We start from the raw sequence: 27,989 nt of genomic DNA on the forward strand, positions 1-27,989 counted from the left end.
AAAAGAATCCACTTTGTATCTTCTCCCACTTCTGCGCAATGTATACCAAGTTGTGGTGTGTGAATCAGAAAACTCACTCCAAAGTCAGTCTTGATCAGAATAAGTGTTCATGTGGACAGAAGCACACTGAGTCCACTGTCCTGTTTCTCCCCAGGGAAAGTTTTAGTGTAGTCAAAACATGGTATGAATTCCACAGGTTATACTGCTTAGTTCCTTTCCTTTCATAACAATCTTTTTTTATTCATAACTATCATTTTAATAGAGGCCACAGGTGAATCTTCTCAAACTTGAGCATGCTGTGAACTTGGGACCAGAAACTACCTATGGTAAGTGTTGATTAGTCACTAAGTAACTCACCTGACGACATACAGTCACAGAAACTTAATTTTGTTTCATAAAATTGCCAAACTTGTGAACTGTAATAATTCCCAATCCCATTTCCACCCCTGGCCTTCCTTTGCTTGCCCTCACATCTCTGGAACTGGTTCTGCTCACCTAACATCTCTGGTTTTCACCTTGGAACATTTTTTTTTTTTACTGTACAAATGCAAAATTTGGATCTTTATCTGGAATCAGTTTCACAGAAATTATCATCTGTTTTGGGGAAATTCACAAAACAGGATAAGAAGGTCTAAAACTAAGAAATACATTGTTCTTTTCTAACACTGGGAACAAATTTTTTCTGTTTAATGTCCTATTTTTCTCATACTAAAAAAACCCCAGGATTTTGGAGCCCAACCCAGCTCCAAAACATTAACTTAAAGCACATGAATGCCACTGTTAAAATCAGTGGAACTGTTTGTAGTCAGAAGGGGAAATCTGTTGCCTTGGATTATTGGAACAGAAGAAATTTATTTTATTTATAGTGTTTCCAGTTTTTCACAAATAATGCTGCTACTAACTTGATGCAACCCCAAAAATTCTGTTTTAAGGCATAAAATAGTGGTTTTTGAATGAATGTTAATAGCATATTCACACTTCTCATCAACAGTAATAATTTCAGGATATTTGGTGTTCTTAGCTCTCCCTATTAATAGAAATTGAATCAAGTCATTTTACACAACCAGAGAATGAGGCCATACTGTTTCTGGCCTTTCTGATGATGAATAATTTGGCTCTGAATCCATAGGAAAATTTAACTGAAGGAATAAGAGCTGCACAGACTGCAGGAACCAAATTGAGATGGTTTCACATTTTACAGAGCACTTCCATATTCCAGATGATTCAACAAATAATATTTTAATTATTGTTATTTTTAAAACTTTATCATAGCAACTACTATGGTAGTTACGCTGAGCATCAACCAGCACAGCAACACCAGACTGTACAACTTGCTGTATTGTAAATCCGGGATTCCCCCCGGCAGCCATAATTTCCTTCTGTCCTTCTGGTTTTGTCTGCTTTAACTTTTCTATTTTAAGGACTACACATGTGCTTTGTGTTAGACTAGGGAAGTCATAGCAGACTAAACTACAGCCTATGGTGACTTTGCCTTTTAGGTTGTGCCCTTTGGTCTTGCAGGAAGATGGTCACATATAAAAACAAATTATGATTCAGAGAATCCCTACAGAGACATTAACCAGAGAAATGTGCCGTTCACTGTGCCACTGTCCCTGTAAAAATAGTCTTGTACTGGTCTAATTAATTGGCTCTCCAATCCTTGCCTTGCCCACTACATACAATGTGGTTTTGTAAATTCAAAAGAGACACGGTCCTGAGCCACAGCATTTATAAGATCATGGCATCCAGGGATGGAAAACAACTAATACATCATCCGGTACACCTCCCCAGCAGGGCAGGGTAGCCTAGTTAAAAATGCCTCAAATAACATGGCTTTGACCACATCCTGAGCCAGCCAGTCTGCTGCCTCATTCATCCCCTTGCTGTGAAGCTGTCCTTGATTTTCTTGGTAGCTTGTTTCACAGCTCCAGCCTCTAACTTTGAATTCAGCTCTGCTGTGGAAAGGGAGTAAACCTTCCTTGCCTGAGGACAGCCTTTCACTTACAGACAATTGCTAACCTCCTCTTTATGCTTCTATCTCATTACTGTTCTTTTGAATTGGGGAAATTTGTTTAGATGAAATTTCTGTACCAGCCAACAGAGCCTCAGGATTTGACTGTTGATGTTCTTCTCACATCTCACAATACTATTCCACTTTCACTAAACAACTATAGCACTGGATTTCTGAGTATTTATTTTAATGACTGAAACCATAGGTTTTGCTACTGGAACAATGTAATATAACTATGAAGAGGGCAGTATCTCAGCAGAAGAGGGTAATACTTGTACAGCCTTAATAATGATATAAATGAACCTTATCAGGGAGACAACATATTTCCTTGAGATAAACTATTCATTTTGTTGTAAAATCGACTGAGACTCCTATTTCACTTCCTCAAGGTTGTAATTTAAAGGATTTACTTAATGCTGTTTGATACCCTATCCAGAGACTTTTTGAAAGCTGAAGTTCTTGGCTCTTCAATAAAGAAAATTTATTAAAGCCCTTGGTTTCAGGGTTTTTTTGGTTTTTTTTTTGTTTCCTTTTTTCTCTTTTTCTTTAAGTGAATGTGTTGGTGGTTCAAATAAATATCTGTCTAGGCAGATGTCAAAAGCGAAATCCAACGATAAAGACTTTCTTCATGATAATAATAATAAAGCAGATTAAAAAAGAAAAAAAGTAAAAAAAAAGTGATGTAAAGAACACTCAAGTTCTGAATGTAGAGCCAGATCTTTTTGTTTCAGGTACCACACAGCAAAAGGCAGTCAATCAGTCAAACCAGAAATTCCCTTACAGACTGTGGGTGCAGGGAGGGTGTGTGCATACAGTAAAGTGGTTAGAAACACAGAAATGGATTTTGTGGTTTTCTCCCTTGAAAGCTATCATCTGGTTAATACTGGGATTTCAGAAGACCTCTAGGGAAATGGATTTTTCAGTTCTCACCACATTGGGGGTTCTTTCCTTGGAGAGGGTTTGTATAGTCTGAAAGATTTGAGAACTCCTTCCCAAAGCTCCCCATGGCTGCAGTGAGATCAGCCACTGCTCACCAGGAACTGCTGCAAAACACTGGGGATTTGTGTGCTTCAGTACTCAGCATCCCAGCACCTGGTGTTAGCTGTCTGACAGCTGTAGAGGGATTCAAAGCAGGATCTAAACCTAGGAACATCTTTAAGCCAAGGGGAGAATTAATGCTTTAACCACTGTGACACAGGAGCGTATCTGCTAAGCTGCTTTGTGTGCAGAGGTTGAATACAGACAGCTCACTTTCAAGCGCACTCTCTGTTAAATGCAAAAATAATTTCTTTAGATTTACTTCATCTTTCCCTCAGGTTTTGGACCCACATTGCTGTCACAAGAAATCTAATACATCGCTGAAAGTAGATTATGTCCCACTGCTGCAAATGCATAGCATATACCAGCTCTCTGTGTTTGGAATCTGTCATGGCACATGTCTTCCACTGCTAGGAGTAAAAATGCAAACTAAGTGTAGCCCAGAACTTGTGTCCAGCACTGATGATGTCATCACCTTGCTCAAATAGGAATGTGGAATCTTTTAGTGGGCAATAAAACTGGTATTGATTTTTGAATATTCTGCATCAAAATGCATTTGTAGCTCTCAAACCTGCAACTGATTTGTAGTCAAAATGGTTGACTTTTTAACAAGTGCTTTTCATTTCACCTGAAGATGATAATTACATTAAATGATGGTCATAGGCTTCAGATAGAAAATGTGTTGGTTATAATTTTGTACGTCTGATCATAGAAAGAAAGATATTGTCTGCACCTGTTTCCAACAATGGACAAATCACTTATTACTCTTCTGCAGAGGAATGAATAGCTAAGAACTGAGGGCACTAAATGGTACCTTTAAGCTTTAAAATATCATCCTTTCCTAACTAGTTATTTGTTTGTTGTTTTGCCTACTTTTTAAATAATGAAGGAGACACGATCCAGAAGTAAAATCATGTAAAGGGAGAAAAAGCGGTATTCACAATGATAATTCGGCATAAAAAAGGCCATCATTAATATTTAATAAAATATATCCCTCATTCTAAGTTAATAGGAAATATCTGATAGATATAATTACTTAATATTAGACTTTTGACCATTACATTTTTATTTCCTGCTCAGTGATCAGGATAGGAAATATGTCATGCCATATTTCATCTTCATCTTCAACAAACAGCTAACTGTTTCATCTATATTTTTCTTTTGAGAGACTTCAGTAATTATTTAGGAGCTAAAATATAATCAAAAATACATTCCTCTAGAGAAATCAGTAATTTGATTTTCATCCATAACTAACCGTACAGATTGCTGTGATCCATGTACTAATCGTAAGTCAGGCACATGGAGTTGATTTCAGGAATAAGATACACTGATGTGCCTGGTACACAGTCCAGCCTATAAAGAAATCTGTTAAGAGGCCTGAATTTGAAGAAAGAAATATTTATTTCTGTTTTATATAGGTTAGCCAAAATACCCAATCTATGTCTCAAGCAGCATTGACATTCACCTGTAATTACAGAAAGAAATTATGTTACTGAAAACAATAATGTTCCAAGGACAGTATGTTTCTATATTTACTTGTCAAAACCCCATTCTTCTGGAGCTGAGGAATGTAATTTAATTGAGTGAGACTCTTTTTCTTCTTCCAGAGCATAAATTTATCATGTAATTTTGTGGCTAGTTTGAAGTACAAGCTCATGTTCAGTCAAACTCTTTTGCTTAATGAATATTGGCTAAATTTGATCTTAGAATCAAAGAGAATGCACTGTGTATAAAACAAGAGAAATAACACATCCCTGTCTTGGAGACATCTCATACAAACACTTCTAGTTTTATACAGGGTTATGGTCCAATTCCCAATGACAAAAGCAAAGTAAAGCAAATAATTCTAGTCTGAAAATTCCACAGAGGACCAGGTCTTATTTGCTGTTATTTCTTTGCAACAAGCAAGATCTGGCAGCATTCTTCTGCTGTCAGTTAGCATATCCTCCTTAGGGTCAGTGGTCAGTGGGGTCATTGAAGTGGTGGTGCTGCTCCTTTTTCATTGAGAGAGATTCCAGAAGATATTATTGAGTGATTACTCACCTGTACGATCAGCTTTTTCACTTTCTTGTTGTGTCTTGTCAGCATACTTAACAAATGTGTCCACACAATTTTTATGGGTTGACAGGGATCAGTTTGGTTGCTAGGATGCTGCAGTACCAGACACACAGTTTGGTGCATCCATTTCTCCCAGTACAGCTCACATGAGGGAGTCCAGTTTGTAACCGGAGCAGACATGAACTCCCACCTCAAAGGCAGAGATAAGGCAGAGGTAACATCTACATGATGTATTATAGATTTTTCCTTCAAATCCTACATTGGTTGTAAGAATTTTTATATGACAGAATTTGAAAGACAACGTGTCAATATGAACTGCAATGCCCAGTGGACAAGTAGTGACATAAAAAAGATTTACAGAGGAAGCACTGTAAAATAAGTTGTTATTAAAGTGCTTTTTAAATCTTTTTGTAATAAATAAATGGAGATATCATTACCTGTGTCCTAAATCTACTGCAGGTACTGTACTAATGCAAATACAGATACCATTAACTTTGGTGAAGGCCACACAGCTCCTTTTGGGGTTGCTCACCTTCTTCAGATCTGCAGTCATAGCCAGACAGAGACAGAAAGAGAGAATTCCTGCTTTGGTTCAGTGTATTGTCATCAGAAGAAGAAAGCAGCTTTGTGAATTTTAAACCTGGTTTCTAGTTATGGTTATGGCAAATCTTGGACCACCCCAGCTTTAAATTTTCTAAACATTTCATTTTGCTTTATGGTTATAATGTTTAGAATTTATTACTAGTACTAGTAGCTGCAGATCTACTTATTTATGTTGTGCTACTGCATTTACATTTCACTCTATCGGTTAAACCAGTTCACACAATATGTCAGGAGCATTCTGTGTTAGAGATCTTAGATTTACAGGCTCAACAATTTCATTACGATTGCTGTGGATCTGCAGCAGCTGTAGCAAATCAAACTATGGTTCACATACTTCACATAGCAACTCCCAATTAATTTGTAGTTCTTTTAATGGACTTTACTGTACATAAAGATTGCATATGTACACAGCAACCTTTTTTTATCCCTGTTTTAAAAAAACTCATCATCTTCCTCTTCAGGATAGAGTAATTGCAGAGATTCTACACTGGCAATCAAATATAGGGTTTGCATCTGAATATTAAAATACTCTTTATTTACAGGCATGTTTTCAGGCATTTTTTTTACTTATCTGTCAGCATTTACTTAAATGGCAATTATACTACTGAAACAAACTCAGGTTTGACAGAGATCTGTTGTATTTGCCTTATTAAACAGAAAATAAGGAGTAAACCCACCTTGTTTACTCTTCAGACCCTTGTACTGTACTACATGAGGGCTCCACAGACCTGGGGCTTTGTGTTTGTACTGATCTAAGACTGAATCCTAATATCTGAACAGCTGTGTTGCCATCCTTCTACCTACTGTTTGAAACAGTATAGGAAAAAGTCTAACCCCTTGGGGCAAGACCGTGTACCTATTAAATTGAAAAGATGCTGAGGTATAGAGCTTGACTGCCTTGCCTGAGGGCACACATTTCTCTTGGGTTGAAATTGTGTGTTCCTTTCCACCACTTGCTTCGCTACAAAACTTGTTGTGCAAGGGTATAAGGGCTTGCAATCCTCACACAGCAATTTGTGAATTATGAAGAGAGGATTCACTCTGTGAGAACAAAAACTTAGGGGAAAAAAATCTATCTCCTGCATGTACTGATACGTGAATTTTCCTTTTCTACTGTTAGGTTACCTTCCAGTGCAGTCATCTTTCCCAATGCCCAGCAGCCATTCCCAGATTTCTTGCTGACAGCCAAAGCCTGAACATTGAGCAGCAGCTCCAGCTTCTGTGCCTTTGCCCCAGCCCTTCCCTCGGCAGGCAGGGAAGGAGCCTGAGGCACCCACACAGCCCACCCTGCTTGAGGATCAGATTTCAGACAAAAAAGCTTTGTCCTTGGGCATAAATATGAAAATCAGCTTGTCTGGGTATTTCTGACTCTTCTGGAGCTCCAGCCTTGGGTCACGTTGTGTCTGTAGAGAGCCAAGGAGTTGTGTGATGGCTGGGATATGTGGGGATAGAAATGCAAGTGAGTGCATGTAAGCTCAGGTTGGTGGGGGAATTGCCCTTGTTTGTGTGTATGTATTTGAACAGACCTGCTGCACCCTACATCTTATCTAAATACAAAACAAGGCCCAGAGCTTCTAGCAGCTCCCTTGTGCCTTCCCTCCTCCAGCTCCCTTTCCCCAGCTAGAAAATGAAAACAGAACTTTAATGCTGGGGAAATTGTTTTGAATTTGCCACAGTAACTTTGGTACCATCTCAGGATAACCAAAGTGTACCTACTCAGTCTGTTGAGCATCCCAGATGCCATCTGAAACCCAGGAAAATTAAAAAATGACAACATATAGCAGCTTGGAGAGGAATTCTAGGGAGAGGCAAGATTTGAGATTTTGCCCTAATATTTGCTTTACTCACTAAATATGGTTTTAGCTTTCATAGTATGAGCTCACATTTGGATTTTTGTGTCCTTTGTGAAAACAAGGATATAAATAAGAAGTATTAAATTTTCCACAAGATCTTTCAAGGAAAAAATTCCATTTGGACTACCTCAGAATCAGAAATGCTTACATTTTTTAGGCTTATAATGACAGAGAATGAGTTTTTGAGAAATGTCTTAATTGTATGTTTGTGGGGTGGTTTTGGTTTTTGGGTTTTTTTTGGTTTTTATTTGGAAAATGCAAATATTTGTAGCACAACAGTACACAACAGTACCACTAACATTAACAAGCAGCAGACCATGCTGCTTTAACAGCCAGAACAGAGCACCTGTATGCCTCAGTAGTACAGAAAGAGGCCAGCAATAACAATCCCATCAGGTGGATACAAACCCATCCTTGCTGAGGCCTGTGCTCGGAGGCAGAGCCTTCATTGCCTGCTCCAGTGATGAGATCTCAAGTACTCGTGCTGTGCTACTGCCAGACAGCTGGCACATCAGCATAAAAGCCACTGCAACCTGCAATTGTGTGCAAGAATTGGAGCAAATAGCTGTGTGATTTAGCTCGTGCTCCCATGGTTCAACTGCTGCTGGCACAGCTTCCAGCTGATTCAAAGCAAGCCCAGGTATGTGTACGTGACCTGCTCCTGCAGAACTAACAGGTACACATGACCTGCTCCCTGCTCCTGATTATACAGCAGCCTCCAGGAGTCCTTGGGCACTCTGATGATTTACTTGTGTCCTTTCACCAAAGCTGCAGTTTTTTTCTCTGTCCTACTAGTTCACATATTTTATTCTTCTTGAACAGATCTGTCTTCTTCCATCCATGTATCCTACTATTACATTTATTAGCATTTCATTATATTATTGTTCTGGGTTCTTTTCAGTTTGCTGGCATACAGACATGTCTTATTAAATCTTTCTCTCCAGATATTATTATCTCTGGTTGACTACCAAATTTTTTTTGAGTGCATTATTGTCAAATGAATATATTAGTTTTCATTTTCCTTTCTTTTTGATTCTTTTTGTATAAAAAACAATGAAAAGTATAAAGATTTAACATGACTTTAATGCTTCATCCTATTAAAAAAAGTGCAATTGTTAATGTCTAAGATGCACCTTGCATAATCCTAAATGATTATATGCATGAGATCTTAATTACAGAGAACTTTATTCCCTAATTAATGTATTCCAGACATCTGTAGTTTTGATGTATAAAAATCTAGTTCTTGCCATGGGTATATTTTTAAGTCACACATGCAAAAAGAGATGAAGTTTCCTGGTACTTGTTAGCAGTGTAAGAGGTAGCTGCTTGGCACTTTTAAATCTGATGCTGTTAATCATCACAGTGCTTTGATCAGGCTTTCATATATATATTTTTTAAATACTGCCCAATCCTATAGGCATCTAGTCAAATAAATAGTTTTACTGACATATATAGATGACCTAAGGTTCCAGACTCAAAACCACTTAAAATGTACAGGGAGAAGCTACTGTGTAAAAACACACAAAGGGGGTGGGGGGGGGGGGGAGAGGGGGGGGGGAGTAAGAAGCAGATCCTTTTTCTTTAGAGTGAGAAAGTGTATACAACTAGAATCTTTTTACCCTGATCCATTTAGGAACATGCTGTTTAACGACACTAAGTGATAATGTACTTAAATGGTTAATGCAAGGGTTGATCCTCCTCTAAAACTGAGCTGGGAACAAAAGCTGAAATGACTTTTTGAAAGGGAAGGACAGGAGGAATTCTGACCCTTCTCCTGGCGCTTTCCAGTGTGAAACCACAGAGCAATTGAGGAATCAGGGCACGGCACGTGGATTAAAAGGCTTCCTAGAAGCAGCCAGTCCTGCACATTGCCTAAAGCCTCCCTGAACTTTCTCAGTGAATACAGCAGCCTGACAGCCCGGCTTCCCGCTGGGTGGATCCTGCAACTCCAGGAGGGAATGGCACTTCTTGTTTTTAATTAGCAAAGGTGAAAGGTGAATTAAAACTAGCTGTTCGGCAAGTCAGAGCAAGGGGCTGAGTTCTGAGGAGCACCAAGGAGGAGGGTGCTTTCTCCTTTTTCCCGATGTGGTTTTTTTTTTTTTTTTTTCGCGTCCCTCCTTCTCTGAATGAATTGCCTTGCAGGAGGGACTGAAAATACAGCTTCTTCCTGAATCCACTGGCAGAGTTACTAAAGACAGCTCAAGACACAACACTGCAGAGTAACGCCTTGGAATGTCCTCGCACTTTATAAACAATTGTCCTAGGGAGGGAATATTTTTACATGACATTTGCACAGCTTGACAAATGGCTAGCTGAGGCTGTGCACTGCTCTGATGAACGCTGAATTTCCCACAGAGACACCCCACAAACTGACCAAAGAGAGACATCTAACTGCACTGGCAAAGTACAAGTGGAAGTTGGAGCCTTAAAAACACCCCACCAAAACAACAAACAGACAGCAGCAGTTCGGTGAAGAGAACAAGAAATTTATCTTGGGCAGCATGACATCTGCTCAGGACCTTCTAATCCTGGCACTGTATGGTTTGTTACTAGAGCGACCGGCGGGATGTCACGCAGCAGATACGAGGCAACCAAGGCTACGTCTGTCACATAAAGGTAGGTCAGTGTGTCAGGTTTTTAAAGACTTTATCCTGTGCAAGTTCATTGATTTCACTGAATGTATTGCATCGGGATAAAATTGTGGTCCTTTGATAGAGTAAAATGTTCCTATTCGAAAGCTTGTGAATTGTTTCCTTGTACTAAACTGCATCCTAGATTAAGTTTACTGAATTCTGGAAGACTTAAGGTACTTGCAGTGATGATTTTATACTGCTGAAATATTCTTCTGCCTGAAAGTGTGTTAGATTTGCACGTCATTCTCTCTTGCTCTCCATGCTGTACGAAGGCTGTCAGGTCTCTTAATAAGAGGGAAAGAAATGGAGAAGATAACCTGAAATTATTGCTGAATAAATGTGCATCATGTAACCCTTGAACAATTAAATGTCTGTTTCACTTTTAGAATTCTATCTGTCTACAAATATAGTTAAGGCAAAAGGACTGAATTCCTGTGCAGCCATATGATTCATTTTCTAAACTAACAAGTGTCATCACACTATAATTAAAATGAGTACCTGCCAATGTAAGTCTGCTTGCTGTTTAACTTAGTTACCCAAAGGAAAATGTTATTTTTCTGACATATTTATGTAGAATACTTATAACTTTTATTTTTGATTAAAATTATTTAACTCTCAGTGACTTGATGGCTGAACCATTCTTCCTTAGCTCCTTCAGTGTCCCTATTTTGTTCTGGATTGCATGGGATTTAAATTCTTCCCTATGATTTGGGTTTAATCTTGTGTATATATATATATATATATATATATATATATAAATACCTGTGCATAGCCATGGCATTTCAGTTCTCTGCAGCAGTACATACATTTGTAGATTATATACTTAGGTATGAGAGATGATCATTGCAATAGGAGAAAAAAATGCAATTGTGCAATATAAACCTGTTTTATATGATGTTTGGCCAATCTATAACATTTGGATATTACTTCTTAGGCATATATGAAAAGAACATGCTTTATTTCTGACATAGTTGAGAATGAGCAAATTTCAGTTTACTCAAGAACATTTCAATGGTTATGCAGGTGATAACTAAGCTGCATCAGTATAAAGTACATTAGAACACCCATTTTAAGAATGGTTAAGATTTAAGAATTAGTAGCATCTAGAGCTCTGTGTGTATACAGCTTTTGTCTAAACAAGGTTTAATTTTGTTTTATATAGCAAGCTAAATTACCAATTATAAGGAAGGGAGAAGCTGAATAGGATAATTGGTCTGAAAGTCTTGCTAGGAAGCTATAAGGAATGGGGTTTGCTTTTATAGGGCAGTGAAATGTTTTAGAGAAAGAATTATTCTTCCTGGAAAGCTGTCTTGTAAGTAAACAATTGCTCTGAATGAAATAAATGATATGACCCCTTTTAACGTATAAACCGCTTTTCTTTCAACCTATGATTTCAGAGTACAGTAGGAATGAGTGCCAAATGCTGATTGTATAATCCTTTCACGTCTTACTGTTGAAAATGTGCATTTTAATACTGGTTTATTTCTAGATATAATTGCTAGGGCTATAATTATTATTGATATTTGTTTGCTTCTGATGGGGTAAGGGAGATGAGAAAAGCACAGTAAATGAGACAAATAGACCTAGTATTATGTTGGTTCAGGACTTTGGCTTAGCTGAAAGTTTTGGCAAGCTCCCCACTGTAGTGCTGTAACTATTAACTGCTTCTCTGCTCACTTGTAGTAGTAATTGCTTTCCAGTGGTTGGAACCAGTGTACATTTCAGTGCATACTCTCTTTTCAGCAGTGAGCCAGTAATTTGGCCATAACACATCATAATTATGATATCTTCAAGGAGATCTTAAAACATCCGTTTTTCACAGAGCGCCAAACCTTACCTGCCTGATGGCAGTTCCCTGAGATTAAATGACACAGAAAGATCTGTGCTCATAAATTCCCTACCACAGTTACACACATCATCATATTATATTTCACCTTGTACAATAACCTATCACAATTTTCACACCTAGGAAATGTGACTGATTTTACAAGCAGTGCTGCAGTCAGGCAGTGCCTGACCACATATCCCCAGCCAAGGGTTGGAAATGGCATACCTGCCTGCCACCCTGGGAACAGCTACTGCAGCCCTCCCAGCCAAAGGAATGTAGCGACCAAGCACGAGGACAATGAGCAAATGTCACTGCTGTCCTCACTAATCAAACACAAACAGCAGGAGGGACCCTCATCTTAATTGCATTTGCTCCAGAGAAAGGCTGCTCTGGGTACCAGAGAAGTGTGGGGTGGTTACAAAGAGATGGTTGATGTTTGTTGATAACAGTGGTCATGCACCCTCTGTATGAAGGTGCTTCAGCCTGTCCTGTGAGCTGCTGTTGTAATACAGAGGCTGAAGCCCATATATGTGAATTTTTACTGTGACCGGCTTCAGCCTCAGATAAAAATTTCACCACAAAACCATGCAACATGAAGGCAGCAGGCCTGCTAACTGCCTCCCTTTGGAGCTGCAGATATTGGTGGCTAGTTGGGATTAAGGCCCTTGAAACATAGGCTAGTGCTGACTGAAAAAGCTTCTGTGATGAGGTTATGGACATCAGATTTTTTTTTGTTGTTGTTATGGATTTTAAAACAGTCCATTTTAAAGTTTTATTTCCTTAGAGTCAAGAGAATGCACAAATTAGAAAGAGACTCTCCTTTGATTTTTATAAATTCACAAATTATCTCTTTAAGTCACCTCTAAAGTGGTGCTTGGTGAAAGTGAGTTAGTGGTCTGACAGTGAATGGGAACCTTTTGCTCTCACAGCAAACCAGACCTTCACCTGCAGTGCACACATGTCTCCAAACCCACAGCAACAAGATCAGGTCCTAACCCTTGCAGAGGGGTCGCCTGATGGATAGGAATACCACAATCCCCCTGCCAATTAAGGGATATATTGTGCAACCCCTGTTTGACTCCATGGCCATTTGCTCTGCTTCAGTGGGAATTAATGAAACTCCTGCATTCATGAACTACTGTTAAACCTGTCAAGTCAATGCAAACTGTAATGGTGATTTTTGCTAAGGTAGATGATGGTTATTCACAGTAAACTCAAATGTGAATTTTGCCATTTCTTTATAGATGAGAGTTCTAACTTCATTTTTAGTAAGTTGAGATGGGTTTATATCCAGAACTTGAAGGTGTTTTCCTCAAACCATAATCTTGTGTCCATTGGAAAATTTATACTGCAGTTAGTACCACTTGTGATATTAGTGTTATGATTGCACTGAAGGTCAGTGGTTGAAGATGACCAACCAAGATCTGTGTACTCCAATAACTTCATGTTGATTTGTAGAAATAAAAATGTGTTATAGCTTTTTAATATTACAGAGAGATAGATTTCTGCATTATTAAGTTATAGGTTGACAACTTCATTTAAAAGTCATTAGATCATTTTATGTACAGTACAGACTCTGGCTAATGAGGTGTTAATGTAAGCCAAGTTTCAGTCCTATTCTTTATAGGCTGCTGGTTAAATTCTTTCCCAGTATCCCACAGTTTAAGTTCTCACAATGGGAAATATATAATTAAGGTGAAATCAGCACATACTGTGTGTTAAAAAGAAACTATTTACATTACAGATTGAAATGGATTGGGTTTCCAGAGGACAGGAGGGATATATTTTTATAAGCCTAACAGAGCTACACTGGAAGCATGTGGGCCTGAAAGGCCCATGAAGGATGTAATTGTATAATTCAAGCATTATTCATGGTTTTCTTTGTATTTCTAATTGGTTTGGGATTTTTTCTTTTCCTAGTTCATAAATATGGTAAAGAACAAAGGTAATACAGTATGAAAATGAGATGTTGAGCCTTTAGAGTGGTCTGTACAATTCTGTTGGTGCAATGGGGTCTGGTGCAGTTACGTGCAGCAATCTGCATGTCTTGAGGGATCTGTTTTCTGTTTTACCCATGACATTCTCTTGAGAAACTTGAGGGATTTTGGCATTAACTGACCTCAGGTTGTGTAGATATGCACCGGACACTGCTCTTGTCTGGAAAAAGTGTGGTTAAGAAGCAGTTGTACCTGCCTTAACCATTGAAATACGTCTTTTTTACCTGTTGTTGGAACTGCTTCCAACTTTCTACAGCAGAGTCAAGCTGCAGCAGGCAGAAGGAGCAGACTGAACTTAGAATGAAATCATCTGGGTTAAAAAATGTATTCTCCAAGCACAAATATTTCAAATAGTAACATACTGCTAAGGAAGAGAGAGATGAAATATTGCAGGCAAAAACTGATACTCTCCATGTTCATATTCAGATTTTAATATGTAAAATGTGTAATATAAAACATTTAATGTAGAAGAATTTAGTTTTTCTAGGGCTGACTAATTATCTTGGAGGGCTGCTGAGGTCTGTTACAACAAAAAAATGTCATTGCCATTTTCAGGAACCATACTTTAGGCATGCTTACTTTAACTTTCCTTTTGCAATTTAGAATTTATTGTAATTAAGATTAAGAGTTTCACCATGCTTATCTGTTGTAGTGCATCTAAAAATCATGGTATATTGCAACACTTATCCATGTTATCTTACTCTGATCTCTAGCTAGAGGGCAGTAAAATTTACTCAGGGGCTAACAACTACATTGAGTAACAAATACGTAGGGAATATTTAGACCATCATTTCTGACTTCTGAAGTAGGCAAATATGTTTAATAAAAGTGTAGTATTTTCAATTATTAATCACCTGGCCACATAAGTCATGGCTAATTAATGACTAGCCTCATAACCCAGAACTAAATCATTATTGATTAAATTTCATACATGAAAACGTTTTCTACTTTTAACAGCTTTCACTGGTTTTGAATTACTAGGAAAGAGTAATTTTTCTACCAAAACAAATTCAAATTCAATAAAGATGTCAAATTCATGCTAGATATAAATCACCTTGACTTTGTACCAGGATAAGGAACTGACTTGTAGTCTTTGCTTATATGTAGTCCAGGGAAATCTATGTACAAAAAAATAGATTATATCATATATGTGTACACACACACACACACACATATATACATATTCATATGTATATGCATCTCTAAATTGTGTGTTTATATGAACAGATTGAATTTTTTGTATTTCTTACATTGAATTAAAGACCAGTAAAATTCCAAGGGTTTAGAAACTAATGGCCTTTATTATAGCTTCACATCTAAATGTGCTTGGGTATAAGGGCTGATTACCAGAATTACGAGTGTTTGGAAAAAAAATGTGACCAGTAATGTTTTATCATTCTTGAGGCCACATAGAACTCAGTGTTAGCTTAGAAATAGCTTAGGCAAAGATGCACAAGCATCTCTAGACCACCTAAGAGGCAGAGAGGAGAGCTTTTGCACCTCCCACTGGATAGGCAAATGATTGTTTACCAACATTTAGGGCAAGATTTAGATTTATCATCTACCCATATCACAAAGGGTGACTGCAAGGAAGTTCAGGAGTGCTTACAAGTAATCCCAGAGTGACTTGCTCATTGAGATAGGAATTTTTTGGCAGAGAATTTGTGCTAGTTCCTTTCATAACTGCATTTTGTTGACAAAGGCTGCTGTAAGTATTGCTGAAGCAGAGCTCTGAAGTGATAAGCGCCACCGCCAGGGATGCAAGGAGCAGACGGTTTGCAGCTGAACATCAATCACTTTCCTGTTCCTGCTTTTGAGAACTAAGTACTATCTGAAGGTGCAAGACCAGAATATCCTGCATGTTGCTGCTTCTCTGCAGCTAACTCCCTGCTTTCAAAGTGATAACACCATCTGCTATTTTAAACTCTTAATCAGATATCGTGCTCACCATTATTTCACTGAAAGCAGGCGTTATATTTTACTTAGATGAAAGCAGGATTAATGCTATTTGCATGATTTACAGGATGGTGTGCAGGGGTGAGTTTCTGTGTCAGGCCTTTTGAGAAACTTTGGATGAATAAATATACTAAAAGTGTGCAATGGAAATATTATATAATATTAAAACTGCTGCCCTGGTTTTCTTCATGTAGCTGGGCAAATATGACAAAATTATAGCATGCAGACAGTGTTAATTACAAAAATAATCATTTCTTGTAGAAATTCGTAGCCTGTAGGGATAAAGATAACAATCTTTGTTTTACAGGGAAAAAAGCCCTCTTGAGTATACTACTTAAAATGTTTTGTGTTGGTTAGTTAATGTTTGGCATTTATTTAAATCAGTTAAGAATTTAGAATTAAACATGAAAGAACATGTTGAAAAATAATGAAAATACAGCATTATGAAAAATATGTAGTATGCTTTACCCATAATTTCAAACTCCTGTTAAGGACAGACTTAAATAATTTTGAAGAAACAATATTTGAGAAGTTTTAAAAATAAACTCCATCTTTAAATTGGTGAAAAATTTAAATTGTTATCACCAATTCAGTTTGAGGAACTGAAGCTACTGATCCTACTGTATGCATTAAAACAAAGGAAATCATCATGATTCTCTCAGAGCAGTTTTAAAACTAATGTTTTTATCTCACATTGACAAATTCCATTTTCCCCTTGATCTTGGTTCTTCTGATCACCCTCAAAGCTACAAATTCTTATTTTAGAAGAGAAATTTCTCCTTGTTAATAAAGTCAGTTGAAAGCTGACTTCAGTGTGCTTCTCCTCTAAGCATTTTCTTTAGTTTAAGCTATAAATTGATATGCTTTCACTCATGCTGCATCCCTTTGGCAAACTGTTTTATAGCAGTCTAAAGACTAATTTTTTTCCCTTTCAAAACAATATAAAGCAGGAATGTACCATTATGTATTCAGTTTTTTCTTACTCTGATGATTTTCATACCTATAAAAATCACCCAAGCAAAAGCATTTTAAGATAAATTTTGTTTTTTAAAAAAAATTTTTAAGACACATTGTTACAAACACAAGGAGTGGTTTCTCTGGTTTGTCTCAGGGGTTCTTTGCTGCATTTTGATGCTAGAACTCTTCAAAATATTTGTAAATTGCAGCACATTACAGTCAAGCATCCAAATACACTGTTTAGCTGTGCTGTTGTTAGTCATATAATCTTAGTGACAAACCTTTGTTCCTTTTCTAGTCTACTCATTCTTATTTTACCTGCAATTTGGAGGACCTCCAGGATGTAATGGCATGTCAAAGGTTCCTTTTACAGTTTCTGTGCAAGTATGTACAGGAGGTCTGCAACCACAAAGTTGTCAAAGGGAAGTCTGCCAAGCGTCTTGGCCCTGGCATGACACCCAGCCTGTGTGTGCAGCCAATAGCTGCAAAACTTGAATCACTCATGTAGCTGCAAAATAATTTTTGATGAAATAAAAGTTGAATCTCATCTTTAAATTACTTTTTATTAGTCTTGGGTGAAAGCAGAGAATTGGTGGTTGTTTATGTCATGTCTTTCTACCCTGTCTCGCTAGAGTACTTGGTGTGCTTTATTGCCTCTTCTGTCAATCAGAATCTGCTCAACTCATATTAAAAGTCAACAAGAGTCTTCCAGTTACATGTAATGATCTAAGATTTGTTCCTGAATGCAGCGTTGTGTTTCAGACTGAAACTTCATTTGCCCTGTGGAAGTGCCAACTGTTTCCCTTATAAACGCAAGAACAGAATCAATTCTGTGTACCAGGAAGCAGCAATACTACATCATTTTCTTTTTGCTTTTCCATGGAGACACAGGGCCATAGCCCTTCCTGTAACTCACCTGCTTGTTACTGACTGGCTCCTGGTACTTAGACCTCCAGTATCAAGGAATGGATTAAAAACTGGTTTTGGAAATTTCTGCACATTGCAAAGTCAACACAAAGAAACCTTCTAATGGTCAAATGCCAAAGACTAGTTTGACATAGACATGTACCATTCAAAAATCATATTACCATTCTTGGTTGAATTTTCATATCAGAAAGCCCTAATTGTGAAGGAAACTTTCTAGTCAAGGAACATTATATGGGAAACATGAGAGTTGTCTGCTTCATGGGATCTGTTGCAATATAGTTCAAAGGATCTTTATGAATATTTGATGTCAAAATACAGAAAAAAATTAAAGGCTAAAATTTCATTAATGAAAAATAAAAAAACCCCTTCAAACTCAACCAAAAAATGTCTTGTAGCCAGAAATTGGAGAAAGACAAAAATATCACTGTCAGCTTCTCATATCTCTTTGGCCTGAGAAAAGATGTTCATTATTTGTAAGAATTTGATGACAGGAAATTTACAGTATGCTTCAGACTGTGACTTGGCAGGAATAGATACAAAAAGTTATGATCCTTATGAAATCATGTTGCTAGCATTTTTACTTCATCAGTAATGAAGAATTTCAGGTTTTAGGAGAGTTTCTTGTTCAGCATTTGCAGTTTACCTTCTCTTTATTTTTTATTTTTTGAAATCCTCAAAAAAACCCAAAAATATATTTACATACAAACATAAGACATTCTCAACCCATGCTAGACCCCTCTAGCATGATGAGTGGTCTTTTTTTGTCTTATTTTTCCCAAAAATAATTTTCTAAATCAAGGGACCAGTGCTTGGAAGATAGGCATTCAGTGAAAGAAGATTTAACTCCTCTTCACATCCTTAATGTGCCTATTCTCTACTTCTCTGTTTATTTTCATCTAAAGGATTCCTGACTTCATACTGTGAAGCAATTGAAGCTTCTGTGGGGAGTCAAACAATGGAGTTTTTACTGTTGCTAAGTTTGCTTTATAAGCTTTTTCTTACAACACAGTTGTTTAATAGGCCTAGTAAAGTGGTGAATGCAGCTGTAAATATATCTTTTATTTGTTGATGTACAATAAACATCACAAGGATGTTGGCCTTTTCTTATTCTGATCTTCCTGACACTGGTGAAAGGAAATTGTACAAAATGAATGAAAAGTGCCTGGAACTGATTGCGGAAAACAACAGTCCCCACATACCTAAGGGTTAGTACCTTGTTTCTCTTTTAACAGATGGTTTCTCCCAGCAGTGTTACTAAAACTTAATAATAGCAAAATAATAGGTTTCTTGATGTGAGGGAACTATTCCAGATAGGACTGTTCACTGGGGTCATCTCTGAAGGTCATTTTTCATCCAGAAAGCTAAAGGTTAGCAAGTGTTTCTCAATTCCATGAGCTCCTGCAACTCTTTATTTATGATTAAGCTAAGTGCTCTCCTGTGGGTGTGTGGTAAAAGCCAGGAGTAAAGGAAAATAAACCCATTCCTTTATATATTAAATATTTCATCTCAGTTGATTGAGAATGGTATGATGCAAAGCTTGAAAATATGTGCTGTCTGGGAGCCCAGAAAGACATAAGCTGTCTTGGAGATCTTGTTCTTATTAATGTTGTTGCTGAGAAAATGTCTTGTCTTTACGTGCCTGTGTTTACATGCAGTAAGTCATTATTCTCTCTTCTCTGCTTATCTTAGGCATGGCCATGTCCTCCTGCATATTTTCAGGTTACACAAGCATCTGGGATAGCAGTCGTTTCCAAACACACTACTGAGAAGGTGTTGAAGTATGCAGCAGGTTCAGCACTTATTATAGCTCATAACCAGGCTGTAAACAGTCCCAAGCACTTTACAGATTCCCTAGTATTCCTTGTTGAGTGACTCCAGCTTCTGTGGTTTAACACTTAAGCTCTGCAGTGGGCTATTTAATTTCTGGAAGAATTCAATTATTGTAAATAAAATGCTTCACATTTAGAAGTCAAAGTTACAGAAGTGTTTCTCCAACAACACTTCTGAATGCAGTATACTGTCCTTAAATTCTGCTGCTAACATATGAAAAATATATTACAAAACCAGAATAATTAATAAAAAAAATAGAACAGAGGGCTTATTTCACTATTTACAGTAGCAAACCTCCAATAAACTTTTGTGACTACAAAGTCGACAGGATATTCCTTGCTCCTGACCTTACTCTCTGAAAGAAGTGATCCATTTAGTCACTGTGTTTCGCCTGAAGTTGTATTCCTGTCTCACTTGAGTTGAGAGGGAGAATAGCTGTCAGCTTAAACCAGAGTCCTTACATTTCAATAAAAGTAATAAGATGGATTTGGGAAGAATGTCTGATGATAGGTCTAGCATGGTACACATGCAAGGATAAAACCTTTTGGCTGAGAATGACTTACTGCAGAGTTTACAAGCTGCAGCACTATTGCCTTGATAAAATATAAGATATTATTCCTAATAGTGTGTCTTTGATCTAATAATGGTCTGGTAGAAGAGGATGGAGGTGTAGTCATTTGAGCAGGAATGGTAAAACCTGAGCAGTGTAAGTTGCTCCCAGAGCTGCTGGACACAATTGTCTCTGGATCACAGTAATGACTGATGTGCTCTGCACCTGCTTCCATGCACACACAATATGCTGATTTAGATTAAGCATGACATGCTTAGGTTAAGCAGCTTTCAGAACAGTTTAAACTAAATTGAGGTACTTTCATATTGAAATAGGTGAGCCGCTAACAGCTGTCTGCGACAGCTCAGCTACTCCTTGGCAAAGAAGCAGTAAGAAACTGCTAGAGGTTAGGTAAGTTATTTCCACAGCACACAAAGTGGCCTTAAGGACTGTATCCTAAGACTTTGGTTCTATAAGTACTTGATTTTATGTGTATACTTTTAATTATACAAATTGCTTCTTTGATTAAAAATTAAATTGGGGTTTGTTTACAAGATCAAAATCTATGGCATAGATTCTTTGAGGCCATCCCTGTAGTGTGAGCTATTAAAATCAATAATGACAAAAGTTGTTTTACCAGTTGTTTGCCAGTTGTTTTACCAGTTAGTTGTTTTTAAAAGTTTTTATACACCAGGCATTACAAAGCAACTTGAAACTTTGAAAATTTTGATTTATGTGTACAATTTCACTTTCCATTTTATTCTATGGTTAAACACTTATGGAAAATCTTGAGAATTACAACTTAATGTCCTCCTTTTCCATAAGGAAAATGGTATTTCCAGAAGATACTTCTCTGAGGCTTTTATAATATAAAGCACTGTAATATGTCTGGGTACATGTCATTTAGAATTGTGAAATAAATTTTACAAGTGCTATATGTGGTCTCTGTTATTTTCTTGATATGGAACAGCCCCTTACGTTTTTAGGAAATCTAAGAAATTACTTCATATTATCAGGTTAATGAATTTTGTTTTTGGTTTGTGGTTTCGCATTTACTGCTTTAATGTTTAATAGCACTAAAATCCTTGAGCTGTAAAATTAGGTGTCTGGGCTGTTGAAAACTCCTTGTAGTTTTAATTTAAGAGTAAAACAAAACAAAAAACTTATAACATGGAGATTTGAAAATAATAATAACTACTGTTTATACATTCTTGTGAAACATTTCCTGAAATGTGCTGTGAATTTGATAGCAGTATAGAAATGCTTTACCTTGGGACTGTTGAAAGGTAACAGAGATATTGGCATGTCCTGATATCTGATACCAGTGCCTGGGAGTGTTGCAGAACCCATGGGGAATATTTGAGAGTTAAACTTGTCATGTCTTAGCATGTTTTAGATTTTGAATGGTGTATCCTATAAATTAACATGCAGAAAACAGGTTTCTAACCTATGATGAGAAGGCACTCCAGAGTTTTTCTGAATTAGTCATACATTATATGCAGGACTGCAGCACTGCTTCAGCCTTGTTGGATGGTTTGGCCTCTGCATCCAGCTGTTCACAACATGGTGGTAAGTTTCTACAGGTGTTTATTTCTGTGTGAATTTTGTCTCAGTGGTTGTATAAGTGTTTGGTCCTTCAGTCTGTAAGGTCTGCTCTTGCCAGACCTTAATTTTGATGGCAGAGGTTAGCATCCACCTGAGCACCATAATTATGGTTGCAAGCACATTGCAGTAGCACAGGGAGAGGACGTGTTTCTGTTGGCACCTCGGAGTCCTGCAGTTGGTTTCACAGGAATTGTAACAATGCTGATACTGCTTACTCACTACAGGATTGTTTACAGACTCTTAAAAATGTGTTTGAGAGCACTAGAGTGTGGAGGTAGATTCCATAATTGTGTACAGCAGGTTCCATAACTGGATTTTAAAGCCTTCCTTATCTTAATGTTGCCTGATTGGACAAGACTTGCTTTTAACCCCTCAGTTCCCCATCTAAACACATCCTGATTTTTACTCCTTAAAAAGACCTCGCACCTGCTGAAAATGTAGATGAACACAAATAAAGACCTCCCAACTGATGTCTGGTGTCTGTCTTGGATGGTGAAATCCAGAGATCTGATATGATGCTTAAAGAAGTTATAGTACCCCTGAAACTTGTTTTTAAACCAAATATTTTTAAAATTAAACTATTTCTTTTTTCGGAAAGCCAAGCCTTTTATTTCACTGAGAGGGTTTTTTTGTTTGGTTTATTGGGTCACCAACAACGTGATTGTTGATTTCAGAAATCCAGATTTGAGAAATCTGGATTAATTTGGAATTTTATGGAAAACTTTCAGCAAGCTCCTGGAATGCTCTAGTATTTAAGTCTTGCTGAATCTCATAATTTGCTTCCCACTAGAATTATACAACCTATATGGAGAATAAAACTTCCTTCCAACTACCTATTGTTTTACCTCATGAGACTGAAATACCTTTGAGTAGTGTGACACTGGCAATAAGGCATATGAACAAAGACATGCCTCATAGCAGGCTATCATTAAAGAAGATAAACTTGGAAAATGAAAGACGTATTCTACACTCCCATATCCTTATATCACGTCCCTTGTCTTTCTTTTGTTCTTTCCTCTACTGAAGTAGTCTGAGATGTTATTTTCTTTATTACTTGCTTTTTTAATATCTTCGTTTTTTATTAATCAGTTCTTCCAAAGTCATACTTACGTTTCCTCATCCCTAATTTTTTCCTGCTGCAGATACCAGGGTATCCCAGGCACTGAGGTCTCCCTTACATCAACTATATCCCTCTCATGTAACCTTCAGCAGTATTTATTCAACTCTTTTTATTCATTAAATACTTACTTGGATCTCTAGGTGGGCCAAAAATAGCAGAAGTATGATTGTTTCTGCATGGGCTTGTTGACCAGTTAGTTTGCATGTGCTAATTGACAATTAATTGGCCTGCTAATTGTATTTGTTTTCTAATGACTTTGTTCTCCTTTTTTAAGGGACTAATGCAGTGTTTCTATTTCTTAGCTGCTGACGTTCAGGAAACTTGGAAAAACTTTTTAGGTTTTTTAGACTGCTCCTACTCCTCACTCTTTTCCCTCAAAATTTAAAATTTGCCAGTGGGATCTCCTGTGTAATAGGGGACATGGATTGCATCACCAATCAGCAGAGTTCTCCAGAACACCTGATTTTTTAAGGAAATTAGACTTGTTTGCATCACAAGGCAAGCAGTGTTTACTGTGATAAATCATTCCTCTCCTTTTGGTCCTTCCAAACTGATAATTCTGTAGAGAAGTCAGATAACTACTGTCATTTCAGTGGCAACTTAATTATCTTTTCCAATAGTTCCTATGGAAATTTCAGTCTCCTGTGCTGCAGGTAGCTGTTCCTGTGAAATCCACATGATATCCAATCATGATTTAGCCTGAAGGTATTTTCTTATTTAATGAATTAAAGGCTACGAATGAAATTAATTAAATCTGTGTTCTGAAGGATTAGAATTAAAATTAATAAAACCTTGTTTTGATGTTTTTTGATCTTTAACAGTAATTGAAGACAATTGGAAGTACTTGGAAGCTATTTTCTGTGCTACTCCTTGCTTTCAGATTGGGTAGAATTATTATCCTAGTCCTTTCCTCTAGGATTTTGACATGCTTTTATTCCCAGGGAAGTCTTGGTGATATTCTGGAGCATGAGTATTAAAGCAAGAAGCCAATGATGGAAGTCTCCCAGATCAATACAATGCTAAAGGAAAAGAACATCTAGAAAATAAACCACATTAGTTCTGTATGACTGGAAGCTGAAAGAGTCCTCACTAGATAAACATTTGCATTGGATATTCTAGAGAAGACCATGTAGCTGAGGTAGTGAGATGAGCTTCATCTACCCTAAATCAAACCCACTATATCAGTATTGGCAATCTTTTACCAAAAGACTTGTTAACATGAAAATTTCAAGAAAAAAAGGATCAGGTTGGCAGTTGAAAAAGTGTGTAGACAAGCAAGCTAAAAAATACAATCTATGGGTATTTGAGCACATTATACTTAAGAAGTAATAACAAAAAAGCATTCTCTATTTACTTTGTATTATCTTAGATGGTGTCCTTCTCAGCTGAGACTGATAAACTAGTAATAAATTGTTGTATGCTTTGCTAACAAGCAGCTTTTTTATCTGTAATCTCTGAAGATTTAAGTACTACGGCATTTTATTTAAAGTGCTTTGAGATACTAAGTTAGATAAATTAACCTTTTTCTTTTTATTGATTGTTCTGTAAATGCATTCCAAAAATTCTAGTATGCTGATGAGACCAAATTTTTCCTTGAGCTGCTGCCATTTGTTCTTTTGTAATGTTTATCTAGATACTGTTAATTAACTTTAATATTACAGATAGTTTAGGAATGTTAAAACCAGCCTTGTCCTATCTCAATTGTCAGAAACAGTAGCAGTGCTTTGAAAAAGTAAATGGCTATTGCCTTTCAATTTTAGTCTCCACAATAATGCTTAGCTTTGTTCACAGAAAAGAATTTAATTCAGAAATTCCATATGAACTGATTTAGTGATGACTGCCATTTTAATAAATTGAGACACAATATTCTTCTTTGAAGTCTCATGTTTTGAAATTAGAGATTTTTAAGAATAGGTCATAGGTTTTGAAAATTACAGTGTTCAACAGTGCATAAAATTCTTGGAAACAATATATTTTCAATGTTTCAAATATTGGAAAAAATGGACAGTAAATTGAAAGAGCTTTGCACTTATTTCTGTAAATACTACATGCTTTTTTGAAAAATCTCATCTGCCATTATAAGAGCTCCCAAGTTGACAAAATTCCTTCTTTTTTAATGAATGTCAATAAGTACTAAAAACTTAACATCAGTGACTAACTTGTTAAATTGAGTTAAATGAGTGACTTTAACTTTTTCTCTAGGACAGAGGTTCATCATCATTGCTTGAAACAAGTATGTCTTGAAAAGGTATTTGATTAAATTATTGTGGTGAAAAACAAAGCAAGTATTCAGTTGCTCATTTACTCTAAAGTAACATTGGTGACATGGATCTTCTGTAGACAACTTCCCTGGTTTGGGGTTTGTCTACGCATTCTTCAGATTTGACGTTAACTTTGAAATTCACAAATGCAGGGTTCAGGAACAGGTTTCCAGTGGTTTAACAAATCACATGCATCTAAGTGCACATTTACAACCTGCTGAAAATATAAGTAAAACTAACTTCACAGCATTGTTGTTAATTTAGGGCAAAAACTACTTGATTCAAAGGCATTCATGCTAACTTGTTAACTCATCATAACTCAGTCATGTATCAAATCCCTCTCTGTTCATGTTCATGACTGATTCTCTTGTTGGCCTCGATGTTCTGTTTGTTTCTTTTGAAAAGGTTTCTGCTTAGTGCAAAAAAAAAAAAAAAAAAAAAAGTCCAAGACTCTTTCTGCTTTGCTAGTGGAGTTTTTAAAATTCATTTTCCTGATTCTTCAATGTCCAGACATAGTTATGATTAGTATCATGTGTTTATGTAGCTTCCAGCTGGTACTACCAAGATTTAAGTTTATGTTATGTCGGTCTTTTTATTTTTGGTATAAGTTTCATTTTGGTTTTAACTGTCTTCTGAAATGTCATATCTTAGGGGCTTTTTTAGTTTGCTTGATTTTGTTTTTTTTTTTTAATTATAATTCCTGGTCTAAGAGAACTAAATGTAATTCTGGTTTGATCATTATTACTTAATATCTCAAGTATAAATATTTTTTTCTATTTTTGACTAAAACTTCCTTTTATATGTTCCAAAACAAGCCATTCCAAGAAGGAATCATTTACATGCAAAATAGAATTTCTTGAGATGTTTTCTTTATTATGCCAGATAATTAGTTCAGGAAAGAGATACCCAAGATATGTTTTAATGTAATATTTTTCTTTTATGTGGCATCACTAATCTTAGCCAAGATCATGCCTTTAACATTCTCTCCAGTAGGAGTAATACCATGTCTTTATGGCTCTCTCTGTGTACTCTACATCAATTTCAGAAGTAAATACACTTCTCATATTTTAGAATACTTGTACTTCGTTTGAACAGTTGTATTATTAAATATAGATTCTTGTTTGTATACCCTGGAAATGTTTCCACCCATCTTTTGTGGTGTATACCTCTTCCTTGATTTTGGGAGCTCTGGATGAAGAAATGCTGAGGTTTTTATAAAAAAGAGGAGTTTCTGTATTGTCTGGGGTTTTTTTTGTTTTTTTTTTTTTTGAAGCTGAAAAAAAATTTTGAAAATACAGAAAGCAACAATTAAATTTTCAGCTCAAGGTATAGGATTTAGTTGTGCCAGGAGAGGTTTATATTTGATATTAGGAAAAGTTTCTACACGGAAAGGGTTGTCAAGCATTGCATTAGGCTGCCTAGAGAAGTGTATAGATGGAGTGTTTAGGTTTAGTGGCGGGTTGCCAGTGCTGGGTTTGTGGTTGGAGGATTTGGGTCCTTTTCCAACCTAAATGATTCTATGATTCTATGTTTTGGGATATTTGAAAAGACACAGGCCTACCATTTCTTTCAACTCTGTCAATCTGGTCCTAATCCCATTCAGGAAAGAACATATTTTCTGCAGGAGAGAATAGATTTTTTTTTTTTTTCCCTCTTGATGGACACTTTGGAAGCACTGGAGAATGCTGGAACCTAAAGGCAGACTTCATGCTCCTCTTGGCATAAAATAGTCATGTACCTGTTTATTATATTACTGTTTATTCTTCTTCTATCCTTCTATTATGTCCAAAAAATGAGGATGAAACTGACGTCCAGGTTTGGTATCGAAATAAACATTCCTTTATTCCCAGTTTTCCTCATTCTGCTTTCTGGTGTTGACACTATAATTTAACAAAGTCCTGCTAAGGTAATGACTGGCAGTGGGCTTTAACTGCCTTCCTTTGACACGTTTTTATTCTCAACTTTTTCTGTGGTTCTCAGGTTGTTACAGGAAGTTGAAAATTGTGTTGTGTTCTGTAGCCTGTACAGATGTCTGGAATATCAGTAAGTCCAGGTTGTCCTCCTAAACCACACACTTGTTTTAGGGTTACTTTTAGTTTTGTGGAGCTGGATTTCAGTGAGAATTGACAATGGCAATGAGAACAGAGACATCAAATTTTCAAGTCAGCTGCAGAAGACATCAAAAACCATGGTTGGTGTGCATTTCAGAGCAGCAGCAGTTGAAATACTCTTAACCTAATTAGATGAGGATAAACCTCTACAAAATTTCTGGAAAATTGCCTATAATTTTAAACATTTAATCTGAGAATACAATGTTTGTTGGCAGTGGAACTGTATAACTTCTAGCTTCCAAAGCTGTCAACTTTTTTTCAGAGATGCACTTTACTTTTTTATTTGCTCATTTTAGACTTCCACTGCAACCTGAAAAAAAAAAAAATCTAAAGAAGTTTAGTAGCAGTAAATTTTCTGTTAACTCTGAGACATGGACAACCAATGACTGAATTGGTAGTTGAAATGATTCAACTTTTGATCTAAGATAAATGTCTCAGTCTGCAATAAATTCCTGAATAAAATGTATATGGCTAAGTTAAGAGGCTGTATTTCTGATGTACTGTTCAGACTATCTAGAGTTTAATAACAGGTGAAACTTTCTTAGATAATCTGGAAAGAGAGAGACAGAACAGAACATTAGATCATTCATGACTTCATGACTACTGAATAAATGGTTTTTGTTTTCCCAAGATGAGCATGTCTAAAATAAA

At 36.7% G+C, this 27,989-nt stretch overlaps 1 protein-coding gene across 1 annotated transcript in view; it reads left to right on the forward strand.

Annotated features, from left to right (window-relative positions):
* Positions 1 to 9,997: 9,997 nt before the first annotated feature.
* Positions 9,998 to 27,989, forward strand: part of LOC131573684 (semaphorin-3E-like) — a 128,355-nt gene continuing 110,363 nt past the window's right edge. The window contains exon 1 of the mRNA XM_058827878.1: positions 9,998 to 10,179. Coding sequence (XP_058683861.1) covers positions 10,065 to 10,179 — 115 coding nt within the window. The 5' untranslated portion in view covers positions 9,998 to 10,064. The remainder of the gene's footprint in view (positions 10,180 to 27,989) is intronic.

The sequence above is a fragment of the Poecile atricapillus genome, chromosome Z, assembly GCF_030490865.1.
Source record: "Poecile atricapillus isolate bPoeAtr1 chromosome Z, bPoeAtr1.hap1, whole genome shotgun sequence".
In the NCBI taxonomy this organism is placed as follows: domain Eukaryota; kingdom Metazoa; phylum Chordata; class Aves; order Passeriformes; family Paridae; genus Poecile; species Poecile atricapillus.